The 22,403-nt window shown below is 36.0% G+C and overlaps 4 protein-coding genes across 4 annotated transcripts; all 4 read left to right on the top strand.

Annotated features, from left to right (window-relative positions):
- Nucleotides 1-3,932: 3,932 nt before the first annotated feature.
- On the top strand, nt 3,933-5,713 carry LOC103447993 (blue copper protein-like). Its single transcript, XM_008387229.4, has 3 exons — nt 3,933-4,213; nt 4,579-4,929; nt 5,104-5,713. The coding sequence occupies exons 1-3, from the start codon at nt 4,033-4,035 to the stop codon at nt 5,487-5,489; spliced, it is 918 nt and encodes a 305-aa protein (XP_008385451.2). The 5' UTR covers nt 3,933-4,032; the 3' UTR covers nt 5,490-5,713.
- Nucleotides 5,714-9,752: 4,039 nt separating this feature from the next.
- On the top strand, nt 9,753-11,635 carry LOC103447984 (uclacyanin 1-like). The gene is made up of 3 exons (XM_008387217.4): nt 9,753-10,214; nt 10,388-10,804; nt 11,058-11,635. The coding sequence occupies exons 1-3, from the start codon at nt 10,028-10,030 to the stop codon at nt 11,489-11,491; spliced, it is 1,038 nt and encodes a 345-aa protein (XP_008385439.2). The 5' UTR covers nt 9,753-10,027; the 3' UTR covers nt 11,492-11,635.
- Nucleotides 11,636-18,185: 6,550 nt separating this feature from the next.
- Nucleotides 18,186-19,409, top strand: LOC103447975 (umecyanin-like). The gene is made up of 2 exons (XM_008387206.4): nt 18,186-18,480; nt 18,957-19,409. Exons 1-2 carry the CDS (start codon nt 18,300-18,302, stop codon nt 19,292-19,294), a joined length of 519 nt encoding a protein of 172 aa, XP_008385428.2. The 5' UTR covers nt 18,186-18,299; the 3' UTR covers nt 19,295-19,409.
- Nucleotides 19,410-21,183: 1,774 nt separating this feature from the next.
- Nucleotides 21,184-22,089, top strand: LOC103426702 (cucumber peeling cupredoxin-like). The gene is made up of 2 exons (XM_029097235.1): nt 21,184-21,202; nt 21,755-22,089. Exons 1-2 carry the CDS (start codon nt 21,184-21,186, stop codon nt 22,087-22,089), a joined length of 354 nt encoding a protein of 117 aa, XP_028953068.1.
- The last annotated feature ends 314 nt before the right edge of the window (nt 22,090-22,403 follow it).

The following is a 22,403-nucleotide window of genomic DNA, read 5'->3' as shown; positions in this document are numbered from 1 at the left end:
GATCGGTGAGGATCTCTTTCCGTTTTCTACCAATCCTCTTCTGCACCAATTCTTTCCTTGTCATTGACTAATTGGTGATCAATAATATTAAACTTGTTGTCGCATCATGATGGGTGCATTATTTGACACCTAACAAATGAATTCAATATTCAATATTCAATATTGCAGACTATTTAAACGAGGGTAGTTTCATATACATATTTCTTGAGCCCTAGAAACCGCCTTGTTGGAAAACTTTGTCAAATTATTAAATTAAGGGAATTTTAACAAAAGTTCTTGGTACTGTTTACTTTAACGAAAAATCATATTTTTATATAAAAAGTTAATCCTGATACTATTTACTTTACTATTTATTTTGTCATTATCGTTAAAACTCAAAGTTTTTAAATCATTTTCATTAGTTTTTTTTTTTTTTAAATTAAAGGGGTGTTCGGTAGGAAGGTTTTGAAGCGTAACATGCCCTGCTCATCTACTGCTCACGAAATGCACATGAGGTTCATAAAATATATGCTCTTCTAGAAGTCTTGTTGTCACGTTCTAAGAAATACGTACTGAATTATTTCCACGTTTAGTGTCCTTAAAATCAAAACTTGGAACACAACATTTTAATCGATGCATTAGTCTTATGTTTCTTCAATTCATTTTGTGGAACTGTGCTTAAGTTGATGTTTTCATTGTAAAATTAATAGATAATATAGGGTGCAGCTCAATTTTTTATAAAGACGTGCAAGGTATTTGAATTCTCTAGTGTGAGATGTGCACTCTCAACACTTTGTTCGCATGTATGGACCGTATGGTCATTTAAGCTTAGAACGTGGACAACATATTTAATGTTATGGGAGCATGTTGGTAACGTGACTCTGATATCATGAAAAAAAATTGAGATTGTATCATAAAACTAATTATTAACAATATGAAAAGTAGTCAAATTCTTTAAAAACACGCGTAAAGTCCCTTAATACCCCGATACAGAATTTCAACTTTCTTCACATTCATCTAATATTAATGTGCATAATAAAAAAATGAATGGAACTGAGCTAGTAAAGCCCTGCAACCGAAGGTTGATTTGGCCAGTTCCTCTAGACTCCACAGCATGTGATGTTGTATATAATTTTCTTATTAAGCTGACAAGTATTTGATAACGACCCACTTGCAAAGATATCTTAATTTGGGTTTAACAATACTCCTGTTTTCTGCGTCGACTTTCACCTACTCAAGTTTGTCTTTGTGCATCTGGTAGGAAATTACAATATTGAAATTAAGACGATGGTTCTATGTATCTTGACTCTCTTAGGTTTACTATTCATCCCAATGTTTTTGTTTATTTAAACACAACCAACCCACACACACACAATAAGGTAGCAAACTTTGAATTTTTTATGATTTATTTATCAATATATTGATATATTATTTCAATGCAGAAATTATTATTTCCTTCATAGATGTAACCGAGATGGTGTACATGTGTTTGTTAGAATGGTCATCATGCAATTTTTGGATGTTTTATCGACAATCGATGATATATATATTCAAATATGATAATAAACAAATAAATGACAACAATGTATGTTGAATAAAAAAACATATTTAAACAAACGAAGTGAAGATCGAGGCTTGCATACCGCAACGTCCTTGAAACATAAATTCGTCCCTATTCTATGCTTGAAGTTATGTAGGCATCTGCTTCATCAGGATTCAACGATCTAAACTAGAATTCCAACATCGAAAAAATTAGTTTCTGACAAATATCTTTGTGGTTCTCTCAACAAGAAGGTTTTGATATTTCAGAAGAAAGGATTCGTTTTTTTTTTTTTTTTCTGTGTTCTAAATGCAATGCAAATGGATGTAGATACAATTGACATATACCTTGTTTGTACCATACTTGACCAATCCCGAAACTACTGAGCACCGGTCAACGTTATACCGTCAAGGACCCAGAAGAGCTTCCCTTCAACCAGGAGGCCAATCACAATGCGACACGTGTCGACATCAGAAGCCAATCACAGCTCGACACGTGTCAACATCAGAAGCCAATCACAACACGACACGTGTCAATGTTATAACAAAACTAGAAACTCTCCTCTATAAATAGGGATCATTCTCCCACAATAATCTCTAATGTCATTTTGTACTAAACTATTCACTAGAACTCACAAAATGAGAGCTTGAACCTATGTATTTGTATAAACCCTTTACAATTAATGAGAACTCCTCTACTCCGTGGACGTAGCCGATCTGGGTGAACCACGTACATCTTGTGTTTGCTTCCCTGTCCTTATTCATTTACGTACTTATCTTCACTAGTGATCGAAGCAACCAAGCGAAGGTCACAAACCTGACACTTTCTGTTGTACCAAAGTCCTCGCTGATTTTGTGCATCAACATACCTGTTCACAACAGGTATGAACCTGATATGTGTCTTCTGGTAGGCATCTTCTCATAAGGGGTGTGTGCTGCTATGATATTCTTTTGTCATCTCAGACTTCATTCGAAATGATGAGTTTGTTGGTTTAAAAATTAATAAAATAATTATTATTGATTTTAATTATTAGAGTCCAAGTGCCCCTAACCAGTTTTGCACTCCATGATTCATCTCTCCAATTGTAAGAGGGGCCTGCTGTTATAAGGTATGTGAAACTTTTCAAATGAACTAATATGAGACAAATAAGATAGAAGGAAATTTCCTCTCAAAACTCCAGAGCAGTAATAATGGACTAATAATTCTTCATCATGGAAAGAATAATATGCAATGGTCATGCCCATGAATAAACAAAAAATTTAGTTTAGATCAATAAATATTTCATATTCCGTATGTGTCATTTCATTTTTTTACGATACGTCAATTAATTTAATTATTTTCTTCAATTAAGACCAATAAAACCAATTATCCTTTCCAATTAAGGGGAGCTCTCAAAAGTGGAGCTCTCCATAAATTCTTTGCCACCTCATATTTTAGACACAATGTTTAACGTTGGCACGAAAATTGACGTTAAACTGCGAGGTGACAGAGAGTCCATAGAGAGTATCTCTTTCAAGAGAGTCCCCTTGTGAGGATGTGAAGGTGAGAGAGTTCCCTTGTGAGGATGTGAAGGTAAAATAATCTCACATCGGTGAAGGGGAAAACCTTGAGTAACCCAACCTCTTATAAGCAATTACAAAGTTTTTCCTTTCACATATATGTGACTCTTTTACCTTTATATCCTCATGCCCCTTCCCTTTTCAAAATTATTTGAGACCTAAAACAAATTGCCCCTTGAATTACATAAAGTTAGTAGCGGCATCAAATTTCTGTAATCATTAAAGCTAAGACAATCTCCATAGTGTCATGGCAAAAATGATGATATCCTTGGAAATTTGGTCACATAGAATCGGGGTAGAGCAATCTCCAGGCAAGAACTAGATAATGAAAAGTTCAGAAAGTCTGACTTTTTTATCCTAGCTGGGCTTTAAAACTATATCAAATTATATGCAGGGCAAATAAAAAGGTCTTTTAGAAGATAATTAGCTAGATCAGATGGTCAAAAACGTGTTAATTAGGCTGAAGATCGTGGATCATTTCAAGCTCGAAGGATTGCATAGTAGGGTTTTGATCTTTTGTACAAATAAATTTATAAAAAAAAAATCATGTATAATAAGATATCATTTATAAATTAACAAGTTAATTAGTGTTTTATTACCATCCCATCTGTATTTGTTTATACAAAATTAACAAATACAAATGGAGTATACTATTGATTTGTGTTCTTTTCTTTCAAGACAAGTAGCAAATAATCTCACTAAAAGATTTAACTAAGGGCATGCAAACACGCCGGCATTTAATTAGATCAAACTGGGTCCAAGTCAATTGTAAATTGGTCATTAGGTTCTAGACATCCTTGAATAATTGGTCGATCGTGTATAAAACTGGGGAAACAATCTTGTTATCGTTTGTCAAAGTATCAGCAAAGCTTCTCCACAACTTCTCCCTTCTAACCTCTATAAAAGATAGAGAAAAACAAGGAAAAAAGCATTTACAAAATACAAAGAGATAATATGGGAAAAGAACTCTCCATAGCCCTTCTAGCCATAGCAGTGGTTGGTTTGCTTCACTCCACAGCAGCAATGGAAACCCATGTGGTTGGAGACAAAATCGGGTGGGTGGTTCCTCCCGGCGGTCAATACGCTTATGAAAGTTGGGCCGCCATGCACCATTTCGCCGTTGGTGACCTTCTTGGTACGTTACATATATACTCAAGTTTCATTATGTTTAGCAATTTTAAGCTAAAATGATTGGAAGTGCTTTTAGATTCAGCGTTTTCAGATCAAAAAAACTGTTCTTACAACAGTTGGCAGAAATAGTTTAAAATGTTTATGGGTTAAGAAAAGTATTTGAAGTGCTTCTTAACGAAACACAGCAATTGTCTCTTCAAAAAACATGACGTGTTTTCTAGAAAAAAAAAGACACTTGCATGTATTTTCTTAAAAAAAATTGAGTCTTTGATATGCTTCTAACAGAAGCACTCGCTTCTGAGTATAAATACGTTTTAAAAAAGAATTTCCAAGTAGGCATGTGTTGAATTTATGTTGTTCATTTTTCAGTGTTCAACTTTACAAATGGTGACCAAGATGTAGCGAGGGTCACAAAGGAAGCTTTCGACAACTGCAATTCGACAGACCCCATAACCCTTAAAACAACCAGTCCGGCCAACTTCACCTTGAACACCACTGGAGAGTACTATTTCATTGGCACCAAGGACAAGCACTGTGAGTTGGGACAAAAGCTGGCCATCAACGTGACTGCCGAACATGGATCACCTGCTCCAAGCCCTGCACCCAGAGGACCAGTGACTTACGTCGTTGGTGATAAATTGGGTTGGCTTGTACCAGGCGGTGAACAGGCTTATGCTGCTTGGGCCTATGGCAAGACTTTCATTGTCGGAGACACTCTAGGTAATTATACACTCAGATATTATCTTGCATGACGCACGTAAAGCATCAACATGGTATATTTATCGTGTATAGACATCCGTTTCATAACCAGCTTAATTAAACACCGATCAAATTCTGTTTCTTACATGTAAATTATTAATTCTTTGACAATGTTTTACTTTCTTGCTTTTGTAGTTTTCAACATTGTCAATGGAACACAAGACGATGTGGCTTTGGTGACCAAGCCAGCTTATGAAAACTGCACCACCAACAGCACTATCGCCGTTTACAAAAATAGTCCAGTGAGTATCCTTCTCAACACCAGCGGTGAGCATTTCTTCATATCCACCTACGATCGCCACTGCCTATTGGGCCAAAAGCTAGCCATTAACGTGACATCAAGCACAGCCCAACCACCATCGGCCAAGACACCATCGGGTTCCATGGCACCTTCCTCGCCTACTCCTCACGGCACAAGTGGACCAGGCGCTGCTCATGCTCCATTCAGCTCAGCCCCATCCAGGATTGGCAGCGGCTACTTCACCTTCTTGCTCATTGCCGTGGCAGCTTTCTTCTATTGATCATTAGTCACTAGCTAGCCATGTGGCTAGCTCATGTTGATATTTGTAATTCCTTTGGAATATGTTCTATATAATTGCAGTACATACTATGAGGCTGTATTGATTTTATTTGATTTATATTTTATGATTTTGCTTTTGTATTCACCTTTGGCCTTCGTAATAATCCTGGTTGTATGTACGTTCCTTTACTCTAGTTATATACAAACAACTGCTGCCAATTGCTTTTTTTTGTCCACTTGCCCCTTTTTTTTTTATATATAAAACGATATTCTTATACCCTAAATCACACAATGGACAACCATAATAAGTATAAAATTCAACATGAATACCATACGTCATCGTCATATACATATAAATGAAATATCATCACTAAATTTTTCACTTACAAATATGAAAAAAATTATCACTGATTCACAATGTTATATTTAGGGTAGTGCTATTTACACACCTTTTTTACCTTCCACATACCTTTGTTATTTTTTACCATTGATATTCTTAAATTCATTCGATCCAACGGCCGAAAATTGAAAAAAGTGTGTGAGAAGTAAAAATAGGTATGTAGATAGCACTACCTATATTTATATATCATAAAACTCCAAACTAGATTACAGAAATAGGAAAAGGATCCTCGCTGGATCCTTTTCTTGGGGATTGATTCTAGGGATCTCTCGATCGTGATCGTTCATCATACATCGTGCGGTTAGTTTTCGTTAGGTAATATTTAAATTTAAATTTAAATTTAAATTTTGAAATAATTTATGACCGTATGGTGTACGATGAACGGTCACGATTACAAAATCCCTAAGATTCCAAAGAAATAAACTTTGCTCCAGGCAACAGTCAGTCACTTGGAAAGTTCTTGGAAACAAACGATGGAGTTGGGTTAATCAAAATTATATAAAACAAATAAATAAACCATGGAGTTTGGTAGTTGGAGCAAAGTCTCCTTGCTTAAACTAATATATTGCAATGAATATAATTCCGAGCACAGGATAATACTTGGGTACTCATTAGAAAGTACTTAAGTTACTGATCATCGAAGGACCACTAAATTTAAAACACCTATCAAATAAAACTCTCCCCAAACTCCCACTATCTTTCTAACCAAACACACCATTTTTCTCTTTTACTAGTTTCCAAACAACCACCATCTCTCTCGCTAAGAACACAGCTGCCATACGTCCACCAACCGCCTCCCTCCCCTTTCTCCCGAAGCCATGGCAGCTCTACCCCCAAATTTCACCAACCCATGACAAATCATATCCATCTTACTAACCTTACGAAGGAAATTTCACCCAGAAGAAAAATTACGATGGAGGTTGAAATTATTTGGGGAAATTTGGGCTTATGTACCGCCATGAATTCCATGACGGAGAAGCCCGACAACGGCTGAGTGCTGCCATGGCTTCCATGATAAAGATAGGAGGATTTTGGGGCGGGGTCGACAGAGAAAGGTTAGAGGAGAAGTGGGTGGCACCGGCGGATGAGAGGAGGTTAACGGAAGCGTTGGGGAGGACAAGGTTTCTGGCACTGAGACCATGGAAGAAGCAAGGAGGAGAGAGGCAGGAAGGGGGAGGCATTGAGGAAGAAAGGGAATGTTTGGATGTGAGGTTAATATTGTGTTTGGTTACACGTTTATAAATTAAAGTTGTAACAGATGGTTTGTTCTCATTGGGTCATTTCATGTGGTTATTATTTTGGATACTAATTGTTAAGTATCCAAGTATTGTTTCCGAGCATTATGATTTTTTATTTTATAAATGTCCACAACCAAGGCAGAAGTTGAAACTGAATTTAATTTCACATATCTAGCTAATTAACTGCCCCTTGTTAGGATCATGTTCAAAGGACTTTTATTTGCTTACTTAGGGTTGTGATCTAATGAAAACTATCTATTCTGATTTAAACACTAGTCAATTAGTTGATGTTAGTAACATTAGGATAATAAGAATGAACCAAACTAGTTGCTAGCTGACAATTATGTGTAAAATTCTAGGAGTAATGGAATGAGCCCACATAGATTCCTTCCTTATTTTGCTAGTGAAATGAAATCGATCTAGTGTTACAAGTGCTGGATTGTCTAACGATTAGAGTCTTTCTCTTTAACTCATTCTTCTTAGTATAGAATATCGATTGTAATAAAAAAAAAACAATTTTAGTCCCTTATAACTTAAGGGAACCCTGCAATATTAGGCAAATAGTTTTGGGAATTGAAGCATCATATAGTCTTAAAAAAACTTTTTCGTCAAAATGGTCTCTGAGATTAGCATAACTCTTCACTTTGACTCCTGACATTGAAAATCAATATAAGTGGTCTCTAAGTTTGTCCACCGTCAATCATTTTGGTTATTTTCGTGAAAAATCTCCATTAAATGGAAAAGCAAGTAGAGGAGTTGATTGGACAAAAATACCCTCAATTTAACGGAGATCTTTCACGGTATGACGAAAATGATTTACGGTGGACAAACTCAGGGACCACTTCTATCGATTTTCAGTCTCAAGGATCAAAGTGAAGAGTTATGATAATCTCAACGACCATTTTAGCTAAAAAAACCTCTCAAAAATGAACCAAACCTCAAGAAGCCTATGAGCAAATTAAAGCAGGCCACTTTGTTCCTTTTAAGTAACAAGTTTGATTATTATTCCTGGCTTTGTAACTTTGTATATATTCTGGCTCTGTGGTGCAGTCTCACTAACACTTCAAATATTCTGGCTTTCTGGTAATGATAAAGTTCTAGCAATGTGGATCAACACCACGGGCTGTCTTTGGTTATTGCTAGTATTCGGACGGATTGAACGGTGGCCATTGATGGTTTTCTCCCTTTCTGTTCCTCATCCCACAACGCCTGTGGAGAAAGAGCTGGAGAGAAGGATATTATCATATATATTAGCACTTAGATGGAAGTCTTTTTTATGGAAAGCAAAGCGTAAGATTTCGTTAGGTATCTAAGATTGGAATGAAATGAATTAATAACTCCTTAGATAATCAAGTGGATACTTGAGGTGAGTTGTAGGAACGAGGAGAAGAAAACTGTTTATCATTGTAAGTTCGTTTACTTGTTCGTTTATTTTAGAATTATTTATGCTTATTAATAAATCAAATTGTCAAGACGGCAATACCACGCGAAAATACATCTTTTCAAACCTTCATTCTCTTATTGAGTTAAAAGTTGTATATATAAATATATAACTAATTATTTTATTTTTTTGGTGAACTGATTATAAACAAGAAAAACAATCGTGAACCCTAATAAATTAAAAAATCACGCCAAGTGGTGCAATGGAATTGCAGTAGAATTTCAAGTCAAGTTTCTTTATGGTCTTGGGTTTGATGCACGAAGCTAACAAAAACACAAGTGATTCTCTAATTTAAAATTTTATAAGAACGTGTGTTATTTAATTGTAATCAAAGATGGACTGAAATGTCTTTAACCTTTTCCGATCCCACCTAAAATTAGTCATACCCTTCGTCCAACACCACACTCATGCATCGTATTAAATCATCATTACCATTGGTTTATTGACTCAAATTTTTAGTCATAAAAGGAAAACCTAAAAACGGAGGAAGTGTCGCACAACAATAGGCTTTAACGAGTCCACATTGGCCAACTACTGCTACAGTCTAGGTTTGACAATTTCCATCATTCACATTTCTCCAATTTTCCTATATATTAAAAAAAATTAAACTACTTCATTATTTATTAGGAAATTTCCTTGGTAACTTGATACGAGTCCTTCCTTTTAACCTTTTTTATTCGGTAGCTGTCGATTTTTCTCACGTGTTTTAGTTATTAATTATTAGGCCTTTTATGCAAAGGGATTCTTATTTTTTTTTTTAAATGAGATTAGGTGTGCATCCACTTCACATTAAACTTCAACGATCCAAATTGTCTATTTTGTAAGTCTCGTTTCATAGATCATCCTTACAAAAATTCAATTCAATTCGAAACAATTTTCTTATTTAATTATTAAAATAAAATTTCATTGTTTTTTATATAACAAAGTATTCGTTAATTTCTTTGAACTCAATTAGATGTCTTAAACATTTTCGATTTGACTAATACTTTACAATGATGATCTATGAGGTGCAACTTAAAAAATAAATTGTTCGGATTGTTAAAGTTTAATGTAATGTAGACTCCACAACTAATCCCTATTTTGTAAAAAAAAAAATATTAAAAATTCCTACCCTTAAAGATTTCCATTAACTATACTTTCTAAAGATATAAGCAATGACTAGTCTAAGCTCTCAGCCTCTCACGCGGAAATCTGAGTTTCCACAAGTCCCATGTCTCGGCGGACTTGGCATCCAAACCTGAACCGTCCATGTTACTCACAGAACCTCAGACGTGGCATCCATCCAACGGCCCGAAACAGCCAAAATTAGTGGTCAGCACAAAGCCTTCCTCTATATAAGGGAAGGGATGACAGTAACAATCTCTAAAAACCAAAAAGTTTTACAAGTTTTCGGACAGAGAAATAAAAAAGGGAGTAGGAAAAAAACAGGGGCGACCTGACCTTCAAAGAACACAAGGGCAATGGCAAGGAACACAAACATGGCGTTTTTCGCAGCCGTGGCAGCGGCCGCTTTGCTAATGAGCTCGGCGGCAGCGGCAACTAATTACCAAGTGGGCGATGGGTTGAGTTGGGTTGTCCCTCCCGGTGGCGCCGCAGCTTATGCTACATGGGCTGCCAACAAAACCTTCGTTGTCGGCGACACTCTTGGTATATATAATTTCAACTAAATGAGCATCCTTTGATAACTGTCTTGTTTTTATACACTTAGTTATATGTTTCATACTAATTTCAACAAAATAAGTTTTCGTTTGATGACCATTTATTTATGTGAACTTAATTCAATGTTTCGTGCTAATTTTCTTGAACTTTGTGCTTTGTAGTATTCACATTTACGAGCGGAAGTCATGACGTGGCGGAAGTGACAAAGCCAGCTTTTGATGCTTGCAATGTAACTAGTCCCATTACTTTGCAGAGTGCCGGCCCTACAAATATCACTCTTAGCTCTTCAGGGGAGCATTACTACATCTGCACCTTCGCTGGCCATTGCAGTGCCGGTCAGAAATTGTCCATCAATGTGAACGGAGCTTCTTCTCCGGCTCCGGCTCCGGCTCCAAGTACTACTCCTCCTCCTCCTCCTCCACCTTCACCACCGGCCTCTGTCCCAGCACCAACACCAAGCTCCACAAGAGCACCTGTCACTTGGACCGTTGGCAACAACTCCGGATGGACCGTCCTCCCTCCAGGCTCTTACCAAACTTGGGCTGCTAACAAGACCTTTTTGGTTGGTGACACTCTAGGTAAGCCTCAATTACGCTAAATATGGTCTTTTGGGATTGTTTTTCTGGAGAGTATTTATGCCTGAATGCTCTGGAGTATTCCGGCCTTGAAAGGGTGGCATGTCGTGACGAAGTCACCAATTCTTTTTGAGTTCGATCTCTTGTCACGCAAATCAAAATAGTTCAGATTTTTTGCCTCGTAAACAATTTACGTTTTTTTTTTTTTTAAATTAGTTAGTCTTTAAGGTGTTGATTCTGTTTTTTTATTGTGCAGTGTTCAACTATTTGAACGGAACACACGACGTGGCAGAGGTGACCAAGGCAAACTACGACTCATGCAACACCAGCAACACCCTCGCTCTGTTCACGAACCCACCAACGAGAATCACTCTCAACACCACCGGCGAGAATTTCTTCATCTGCACTTTCACCGGCCACTGTGTCGGAGGCCAGAAGCTTGCCATCAATGTCACCTCCGGCAGCACCACCGCCACGCCACCTTCCTCGACCGCCACTCCTCCAAGCAGCAGTGCCACCCCTCCAGGCTCTAGTGCCACCCCTCCATCTGGAACTCCAACCACCCCAACTACTCCGTCGTCACCGACACCTGAAGGTGCAGCACCACCACCACCAAATGCAGCAGCTTCTCTCGGCGCCGCTGGCCTTTCCGCTTCCTTTTTGTCCATTGCTCTAGCTTTGTTGTTTTAGATTATTTTCCGGGGCGGTATATAGTTTTAAATCTTGTGTGATGTGATTCATTCAACTAGACAGCTATAGCGTGATTGTTGTAATACGATATTGATCAGTTTTTTTTTTTTTTTTTTTGCATAATAATAAATTTTTGGTTTTGAATTTTGACATTCAGTAATATGATCAACGAAATTTTACACAAAATGAATTCAACTAAATTCTTCAGAGTTTTTTCAATAATTTTTTTCTATGAAATTTAAATTCGTGACTTTCTCCAACAAAGTAAAGATTAAATGCAATAAAATAGATTGTTTGATTCTTTTAAAATACAAAGCAATATATATGAACAGTTGAAAACAAAATATGCAAATGTGAATGTTCCTAACAAACTGAACTACAAAGTCAGTTATGTTATATACTTCGTTTTCAATTTACCAACTCTTTCAACAACTTAATTTGTTAGGTTTGACATAAGATCAGAAATTGATACATTTGGGTTTGACACAAGATCAGAAATTGATACATTTGGGTTTGACACGGTGCCATAGTGCGCCTCATCTTCTAAGATAATTTCTTAGATTACGTGCTTAACTTTTGCAACTGGGTTTGTTTAATGCCACAGCCTTTCAGTTGTCAAGACTCAAAAAGAGACCAAATCCAGTTTAGCCACATAATAATTAGATTTGTTTGATAAAAAGAAACATTATTCAATTAAGAGAAAGAGACGTATAACGACTATTAAAAGACAGTGGCAAAAAGCAGAAAGACCCACTTGGCATGGTTTCGTTAAATGAAATAAAAATGACCATAGCATAACTTTGTTTTAAACATTTCTACTAAGTTTCGTTGATCAATCTTTTCTTCTTCTTCAATCCCTCATGTTTAATTTGTAACTGATACGTTCAAAATACTTTTGACTCATACGAAAAAACAACTATATGTACTAAACCCGTTAATAATTACGTAGTTAACTGTTGTTGACATTTCTAAAAATTTATAATATTTTATTCCCTAAAAACATAATGAAAATTTTCTATAAAAGCAACTTTAGCTTTGCTAATACCGTAATACGGTTGTTATCTTCATATCATCAATCAAACAAAATTTGTGGTCAATCTGATCCTTTTGCTGGTGTACAAACTTCTGTATGTTCTTGGTTAACATTTGATCGCTTTTACTTGTTACGTTGTGTCATATAATATAAGGGTGTGCTATTCACATACCTCATTTTACTTCTCACACACCCTTAATAATTTATGTTCGTTGATCTTCTTCAATTCATCCGATCTGACGGTAAAAAATTAAAAAAATATGTAAGAAATAAAATAAAATGTGTGGATATCACAGCCCCGTAATATATATACGTTCTCATTGTGATATCCATCTATATTGGAGCCCAAGTAATAAATACATCAACGTGGCAACAATACAAAACGCACCTAGTTCAAGTCAAAATATTTGACTTGGGCCATGATGCCTGCCTACACCTTTCCATTTCGTTTGATTACAATTTAGTCTCTTGGCAATATACGTTTCACATTGTTATAAGGGGTGTATTTTTGTTTACACCCTCAAGTGATGATAATGTTAATTACTCTCAAGTGGTGATAATGTTCACTACTTTATTTATCATTGTTAGATGAATTAAAATTTTGAGATTTGTATCTATCATCTATACAAATTTCTAAATTTAAATGCATATAATGATGATAAATAAGGTAATGAGCATCATCATTACTTTTTTTTTATTTTTTTGTCAAATGATAGATTTTATTAGATTAATCATTAACGGGGTTCGAATCCATAAGATGATGAGTATCACCATTACTTTAGGGTCGTGATAAAAAAAAATTCTTGTTGTAAAGGCGATATACTAAAAAAGTAGAAACAGATCAAGTTTACTATATATACAAATTACTAAATACGGAAAAACAAGATGATGAAGAACTTACGTAGTTTTTTTTTTTTTTAATTTGCTTTATTCAATTGCACCCAGAAAACCTGGGAAAAAAAAAGAAAAAGGTTGAATTTGAGGAATTCGGATTCTCTTTATGTGGACTCTAAAAATTCGTAAATCGTGTCTATTCATCGTACATCATGTGATCAGAAATTATTTTAAATATTTTTATTTAAAATTAAATACAAATAATACCTGATAAAAACTGATGGCACAATGTACAATAAACGAACACGATTAACGAATTTTCAAGATAGGGAACTTTAACGAAAAGCACCCGGTACTGTTCACTTTAACGAAAAACCACATTTTTACACTAAAAAATCAATTCTGGTACTATTCACTTTACCCTTTATTTTGTCCTTATCATTAAAACTCAAAGTTTTCAAGCCCTTTTCATTAGTTTTCCTTTCAAGATTCTCATCGAAAAGGATCCTGTTGGGAATTCGAGGTTAAATCCAAAATTTATGACTCTTGCTAGATTGTACAATATTATACTAGTCTTTTCGGTCTTTGCTTCTAGAAAAACACTTTAACTATTTTTCAAAAGAAAATAATATATATATATATATATATATATATATATATATATGCGCGCGTGCGCGTGCGTGCGTGCGTGCGTGTGTGTGTGTAAGAAGGTCAAACTTCTAGATTATCTGTTCACGTTGGAAAACAATGAAACTCGCTTTCGAAATGTCGAAAATAATAAAATTCTATAGCTTTTGGTCACCCTTCACTTCTGTACAAGTAGTCGACGTTAAATCAATAATCATCTACACACATAAAAAAAAATTGCAAAGAGTAAAAGAAGAAATTAGGGTTTGTAGCCAGGGACGACGTAAAGAAGAACACACAGGAGAGAAATGGTGAGTCTTATGAGGTTGGTTGGTTGCTTTCTTCTTGTTGCAGTGGCCTTGTTCGGCGGTGCCGCAGCTGATACTTACACAGTCGGAGACGATTTAGAATGGACTATTCCTCTAGGTGGCTCTATTGCCTACTCCACATGGGCTAACACAGAGATTTCAGATTAATGATACAATAGATAACTAAAAAATTATTTCTCTAAATCTTCATTAATATTTGTTATTTCTTATTGATCAGTTTAGATCTGTGCAGGACGTCATGTCTTTATAGACAAATCTCAATCAAGGTTGGTGCTAGGCACTAGTTGAGCGGAGACCTAGGTGGTTTTTTTTTTTAATTTTGATTAACTTTATTATATAACATATAAATAAATGTTTACTTATACTTAAAAATACGTAATTGTATTTAGATACATAAATTACAAAATAGAATGACATATAAATTATAAACTATTAGAACATATTTAAACATGAAGAACAAGCATAAATTGAGTCTTCGACTAAATATTCAATAAGTCTCTTACAATTTATTGAAAAAATAAAATGCAAAATGAAATTTATTTATTTTGTGTTTAAGTGAGAGTCGCAACTAAAACAGTTAGGCAGGTCTAGACACTCTTTCTTAATTTTCAAACACCTAGTGATTAATTGTGGCAATGGCCAACCGTCTAGCGTCTAGGCAATGGCCTAAGAGATGCTAGGCGGAGATTTTTATAAGAGTGATCTCTATTTCTTCAAATTAGAACCTGGATCGATCCTTTAAATGAATTTCTGCAAAGAAAATTTCTCCTTTTGATTGGTGAACATCTGTTTATTTATTTTTCTAAAATTGTTTTGCAGTATTCAAGTGGAGTGGATCTCATACGGTAGCCGAAGTATCAAAGGTTGATTACTGATAGGATCATACATGGTAAAGGTAAATTGCAAGAAAAGTAATGCAGGAAATGGAAAAGAAAATTAAAGGAAATTAAATTCATATCTTCATTCATGCCATTTAGATGAACATAGTAGTTTAAATACACAAAAGAATAGTTAGGGTTTAGTAGTCTTAGTGGGTTTAACATTAGCAATGGGCCTAATAAATACTAGTAACCTATGGTGGCCGAAGGATCCTAACAATTACGATGAGCAGATTACGATGACTGCTCAAATTCGAACCCTCTTGGTTTTTATGATTCCAGCCCTGCAAGTATTACACTGACTTCCAACGTGACCCGTCACTTCATCTGCACGGTAGATACTCACCGCAGTGATCTAGGGCAGAAGGTGACTATCAACATTTCTGAAGATGATGATTGCTGGTGGGACCGCAACTCCTCTTCTTCTCTCACTGCGATGGCCATCTTCTTCTATAGCTTTAATTAATTCTACTTAATACCTAATTTATATTCATGTGTTTTCATCATTTTGATTGATTCTTTTCATTACTACTAAAGCAAAGATTTTCCATTCAGAGTTGGAAGTTTTGGACTTTGTTTTATTTGCTCGAATGTTTCGGAAAGTTTTGGATTTTATTTTTTGGCCTAATTGGATTATTAGTCCCATGATGATAGAGTCGTAGGAAGATAGCCTTGTGTTAGCATGTCAGTTTCAATCCTTATGGACTTCACTATAGGGGTTTCAATCCTAATAATTTTTTACCACATGAGCTATACCTTCTGATTACCCTATCACCACATGAAATTAATCTATTTAAGCCTTTTTTCTCGAACTTTTTGGATGAATTAATTAAGGCCAGCTCTGTCCGTTGAGATGGGTTTAGTCGTGCTCAGTTTAGACTTTAGTCAATCCGAGGATAAATTGTGACTCAGTAAATCTATATCAGCCATGCGTTATGATTAACGCCTATTATTCATATCTATCAGTTAAGAAAAACTCACCTTCTCAGAAATAGTCAAATAATACATTGGTAAAAATTTATAAAATGATACATGTTACACATGTGGAGGTACAATTAAAATTCAAGATAAGTTATTTGGTGTGACCACCACATATAGTCACGCATTTTTATTTTTTTTTCAATTTGAAAAGTTGCGATGGTAATCTTCAGAGATTGGAGCCAAAACAGCCCCAATCCAGACAGTACATCAAAGATTACAAGTAACCAGTAAAATCAGTCACAAGCAATCCTCAACTAAGAGGTCCAAAATGAAATTAGGGGGCCTCGAAAGCCAGTCACAACAATGGCTGCCAATTGATATGTGTAAGATCATATTACAACACGTAGATTAATATTAACATAGCATGATAGTAGACACGATTGCAAATAAAGTGGTGGCAACGGACGTCGCAGCTAAAGCAGAGTTTGGCGACGACGATGGGGATGGGGGCAATTTTGGACTAGAAACAACAGGGTTAGTTCTAGCGATAACTATCATGCAATTTCGAATTTGAAGTGTGAGTCAAATTTAAATAAACAAATAGAACCTAAAATTGGATGAAAGTAAATTCCTCTTGTAAAATTAACCAATAATTTCTTACAACTGCAAGAAGAAATAAAATTCCTTCCCTCCTATCTAATTTGATATCATCCGTCTATCTTACCAATGTCTAGTTTGTAAACCTACAAAAAAAATATTTGTGGAGGGGTGAGTATCAACAGTAATAAGGGCATACACATTATCACAGTAAATTGACAACGCTAAATAAGTACATCTTGTGGTCAAGTATCAAATCATTATTGATGTATGCAAATTACAATGCAAATTTCTTGTCTCTATTCTCATTAATTCATATAAATGAATAAACAAACATTGCACATCTCATACCATGCCTATATTAAGAGTGAATCCCACATTGATGGGAGAAGAGAATTTGCATAGACTTATAGGTAAGTTGGGTAATTCCTCGTTTTTCCAGTTGGTTTTATGATGGAACCTCAACTTACTTCACGATGTCAGAGTTGGTTGTCCCACATGTGAAACCCAATGGTCACATGTTATCCACGCACATCACCTTTCTTGTGTTGTTCACATGTTTGGCTTGAAAATCCGCCACACATGAAGAAGCCTGTTAAGAATGAATCCCTCCTTGATGAGAGAAGGGACCTTGTATGAGTTTATAAGAAATTGAGCTACTCTCAATATTGTTAATTGATTTTATGGTGGAACCTCAACTTTTTTCAGGCTATCAAAGCATGTTGTCTCATGTGTCAAGCCCAAATACCACACATGCTCCACGTCACCAAATTTGTATTGCACATATATGCTCGGCTCGACTTGTAAGGCAAGTGGAAACAAGTAACTTGACCAATAGGTTGAAGGAGTTAGGCAAATCTAGTTTTTATTTCTAAGAGGGTTCGTCGCATGTGATGAAGTGCGTTGAGAATGAATCTCACATTAATTGGAGAATGGATCTTACATGGGTTTAAAAACAAGTTGTGTACTCCATGTGTTGTCAATTAGTTTATTGTATAATCTCAACTTTCTTTTAGCTATACCACTAGGTCCCAATTGCTTAACCATATGAACTAATTAAACCCTTTCCAATAATCTCATTCTCTTTTTGTTAGTAATTTTGTCTAACTATTTGTCTCCAACCCCAAATTCCCCTATATTTTCTTTCATTTTAGATTTTTATCTATTTAAATTTACTCGCATTTTGAATTCATAGTTTTTGCCGATCTCAAGTCCGTGACATTAATGTTGATAGCTAGTTTCAGCCATCTGATGTACATCACTTTCTCTATTCACTAACTTTAGTCAACGTTGGTACACATTAATAATATCCTAAGGTTGTACAATAATCCTTATGTTTTGCTCTTTGCTTCCAGAAGAACACGTTTTATTCTCAAAAGAAAAAAGGTCGATATACAATATGGTCAAACCTCTGATCAGTTAAAGTTAGCTTCAGCCGCCTTATTTGAAAACAATAGGAACTCCCTTCCTAAAGGCACCCGCTGCGAACTCTATCTTTTGCTCATTATTCTGTTTGTGTATAAGTAGTCGACATTAATAACTGATTCATACACCAAAACACTTCCAAAGAGAAAGAAGAGATTGAGTAAATGGTGAGTCAGAAGGGATTGATCGGTTGTTTGCTTCTTGTTGTAGTGGCCTTGTGGAAGGGTGCCACAGCTGAAACCTACAAAGTTGGGGATGATTTAGGCTGGACTATTCCTCCAGCTGGCTCTGTTGCCTATTCCACCTGGGCTAACGCAAAGAGATTTCAGATTGGTGATACAATAGGTAAGTCGTAAGTTAATTAGTTCACAACCGACTTTCTTACCTCTAAATCATCATTCAAATTGGCCTTTTATTCAGTCCGTCTTTGTGCATGACGTCATGTCTTTAAAAACATTACATATTGAGAAAATCCTATTTATACTCATTTGTCTTCAACTTTTATCCCATTTGTTAACATGGTTGAAGTTTTAGGGTGTAAAATCATCATTTGAGACTAGAAATTTTAGTCTCGAATTGGTTAATAATCACTTTGATTTAGGTTTTAAGTAGACCAAAATTGTTAGTTAGGACTTAAAATCGAAGTTCTAGAGGACCACTTGTTACCCTAATAGTCAACAATGTCCATTAGTGAGATTTAAAAACGAAGAAATTTGAGTATAAGTGAGGTGTTCACAGCGCATCATCTCTTCCTTCAAAGAGAGTTTATCCTTTCTTATTGATGAACATCAGCTTAACTTTATCTCTCAATCATTTTGCAGAATTCAAATGGAGCGGGGAACACAGAGTAGCTGAAGTAACACAGGCTGATTACGATAGCTGCTCAAAGGACAACCCTCTTGGTTTCTATGATTCCAGCCCTACAAGAATTGTACTGACGTCCAACTTGACCCGTTACTTCATATGCACGGAAGATAGTCACTGCAGTAGATTAGGGCAGAAGGTGACTATCAGAATTGGAGGAGATTATTCTTCATCAGGAGATAACGATGATGATGATCATTGGTGGGAATGGAACGGCGCTTCTTCTCTCAGCCTTAATATTGTTGCCCTAATCCTCTGCACTGCACTAGTCATCTCCTTCCTTAGCATTAACTAAATGTACTTACTTCATTTACAATTCATGTTATGCTGTTTCTGCAGATTATGTTTATTGATATTCTTTTCTTTTGGAAATGTTGAATGCGAAGAAAGCTGAGGTTTCATCTTAAAAATAATTGACAATATGAAAAGTAGTTCAATTCCCTTGCATGGTTTTGGTCCGTCACCGATGTAGGACTTTGTTCTCACATTCTCGCACGCTCCCACGTGTGGCGAATTTTCAAGTCTAACACATGAAAAACATAAATTGGAGGACGTGAAGCACGTATGGCCAATGTACATCACAGGTGAGCCGACCTGCTCTGATACCATAAAGAAAATTGAAATTCCACAATAAAAAAAATTGATAAAAAAAAATAACCCAACTTTTTATAAACGTTGCATAATTTGGTCTCACATTTCCACAAAATGTACTATTACATATCAAATTGCGATGTGGAATATAAGGCCCCCAAATGTGCAAAATTAAGCCTAGCTTTGTCAATTGAGCTGGGCCTGGTCAATCAGTATAAGTTTAAATAATTTTGTTCCTTGCGGTATGATTAACGCTTTTATTGTATGATCGATAGAACCTTCTTAACAAAACTTTTGATAAATTAATATATAGAATGGTGTTCCTTGTTCTACATTATGTATCATTTCTCTAATAAGAGAAGAATTTACATGAAATTAGAACAGCTAGAGTGATAATATTTTAAATTAATCACACATCACCATATGTTATGGTTGATCACCTTCTAACAAAAGCGGTCATATATTTTATAGGATAATGCTTGTGTCCCCTTACTTACGATTATGCCAATCAACGGTTTTGGTAACAAGCAACATCCTTATGATAAAACGTCCATTTGTTTTATACATGTGAATGGCTAAAACATCTCAAATTGAATGTTTTTTTTTTTTTGCACATATAATCTTTAGATAATGATAAAGATAATAAATGATTTTGATTATGATGTTCATATGGTAAAAGTTCGTTAATCGTAATTGGTGGAACAAGTAAGTCCCCCATGTAAAGGACACAAGCATTATCATATTCGATATAGATGTGATCAATTAGCATTACTGATATAAAAATAATAATATACACGTTATAGAGTTAATATTTAGATGTAAGTACAAGAAGAAAGACATGACTATGGTGGAGATAACAAATAGAACAAGCGGTGGCAACAGGTGTTAGAGCTGGTAAGTGGAGTTTGGCGGCGGCGGTGCTGGTGGGGATAGAGTCGGACTAGGATCGATAGGTTTAGTTCCGGCGATAACGCTACTGACTAGCTTCTGGCCATGTTGGCCAGCTTCACGTCAATGTGATCCAGTTGGCACGGTACTAATCAGGGTGTGATTTGGATATTTGAATATTTGTGCAGAAGGAGAAAGCCAAAATATGATACTTATAGCCACGGATTTGGCACCCGTTTGTGACGAGGGTTAAGTAAACTTTTGAAGTTGAAAACATTATCCTTTGCATACCTCACTTGAACTCAAACGACTGCAGTCAGCTTAATTAGAGTCTTTTTAGACCAGGGCATGTCTGAATACAAATGGCAGCTTAGAGCAAGTCCATCCGTTTTAGGAGGGCAAGGACAAGATCAAGGGCAAAAAGACATCTTTCACACGTGTAATTTGGTTTCTTTTTTATTCCTTCCCTACTAGATAATTTTTCGGTTGAGTGTTGTTGAGGCTAGAGTTATGTGTTATAATATGAATAAACAACGCGTTTATACTTTAAAGTATAGCAAGCATGTAGAGTTGCGAAAGAGTAAAGATACTAGTTCTTTGAAAACTAGAAGTTAAAGAGAAGAAATCGTAGATTCATAGACCAGGTCGTGTGTGGGAGTGCAACGGCATCCCTCAATGAACCCGTAAGTCTTTGACTCTGGGACGATGGAACTGGTAAAACTTGGTGATTTCTTTCTTCTTTTTTCTTTTAGAGTGCATCAAAATCACCAGGCAATGCAGGGTTATATTCAACTTGTTCAAAGTTTTCAAGGTTTTCCCGCCACACATACAACATATATGCTTAATTTATTAGAAAATTGATTTCATAAATCGTACGCATGCATATTTATAAACGAAAAAGGAAAAACACGTACGTCGATCCAAGAAAAAGTACTTGCAGATCGCCGAAAAACACGTACGCCGATCAAAATATTCACCATGCGTAAGGATATGGGCAGTCGCAGAGATATTAATATGATGATGGCTTGCTTGGTGAGTATGGCGGTGGCTTGCCCTTATACACCTCCGTTTACTCCGACTGCGCTGCCTCAAAGACATTCCAAATAGGAGATAAAGTCGGTAAGTGCGCTTTCCAATTTCCAGTAACAACTAGACGGAAGTTAGGTCAGGTAACCGAACCGGGGCATTAATTATTCCTGGCTCTTGTGTCCAAGTTCATATGAGTATTTATATATCTTTGTTGTTAACTTATTGTTGTGATTTTTTGGCATTGCAGTGTTCAATTGGACTGAAACGTGGGACCATAATGTGGGGGAAATAGCAACAAACGAAGAATATGATAGCTGCAGTAGTGACCCTGGGATCGTACTGGGACCAGGAGTAAGGACGGTACTCAATTCTACCAGTTCCCGCTTCTTCATCTGCACCGTTGGTGACCACCGCGAGCAAGGCCAAAAGGTCAGCATCACCGTTGGATCACCAACCACCACCTCTTCTCTGTTAGCTCCTCCACCACCATCCTCCCACGCTTCATCTCTCACTACCACTACTCTTCGTACTTTCGTTGGGCTCATCCCCACACTTGTAGCAGTAATTTCCTTCGTCGCTTAAGCTTAGCAGTCGTTTCCAAGAAATTAATATCGTCTAATCCTCTATTTTAATTATAAAATAAGCTATATTACAATAAATGTTCATTTATTAATTAATTTTTATAAGCTACTTCATCTCTTCCGTTGGTGATAACTACGAGCGGGGCCAAAAGGTCAATCTCACCGTCGGATTTCCCTACTCTCTCCTGCTTCCGCTCCACCGCCACCACCAGCCTCCGGTGCTTCCTCTCTGAGAATTGGCTCTTTAATTGACGTCGCAATCTCCAAATATGTCAATTCTTTCTTCTTTTTGTTTTGGTTTTTAATTTTTTCTTT

Source organism: Malus domestica, chromosome 02 (assembly GCF_042453785.1).
Source record: "Malus domestica chromosome 02, GDT2T_hap1".
In the NCBI taxonomy this organism is placed as follows: domain Eukaryota; kingdom Viridiplantae; phylum Streptophyta; class Magnoliopsida; order Rosales; family Rosaceae; genus Malus; species Malus domestica.
The sequence above is the reverse complement of the archived record's forward strand: the minus strand, read 5'-3'. Positions and strand labels throughout refer to the sequence as shown.

Excerpts from the sequence above, each read along its gene's own strand:
- LOC103447993 (XM_008387229.4), top strand. The coding sequence starts at position 4,033 with ATGGGAAAAGAACTCTCCATAGCCCTTCTAGCCATAGCAGTGGTTGGT. Across the intron at positions 4,214-4,578 it reads CGCCGTTGGTGACCTTCTTG|TGTTCAACTTTACAAATGGT; the intron begins GTACGTTACATA and ends TTCATTTTTCAG. Across the intron at positions 4,930-5,103 it reads CATTGTCGGAGACACTCTAG|TTTTCAACATTGTCAATGGA; the intron begins GTAATTATACAC and ends TTGCTTTTGTAG.
- LOC103447984 (XM_008387217.4), top strand. The coding sequence starts at position 10,028 with ATGGCAAGGAACACAAACATGGCGTTTTTCGCAGCCGTGGCAGCGGCC. Across the intron at positions 10,215-10,387 it reads CGTTGTCGGCGACACTCTTG|TATTCACATTTACGAGCGGA; the intron begins GTATATATAATT and ends TGTGCTTTGTAG. Across the intron at positions 10,805-11,057 it reads TTTGGTTGGTGACACTCTAG|TGTTCAACTATTTGAACGGA; the intron begins GTAAGCCTCAAT and ends TTTATTGTGCAG.
- LOC103447975 (XM_008387206.4), top strand. The coding sequence starts at position 18,300 with ATGGTGAGTCAGAAGGGATTGATCGGTTGTTTGCTTCTTGTTGTAGTG. Across the intron at positions 18,481-18,956 it reads TCAGATTGGTGATACAATAG|AATTCAAATGGAGCGGGGAA; the intron begins GTAAGTCGTAAG and ends ATCATTTTGCAG.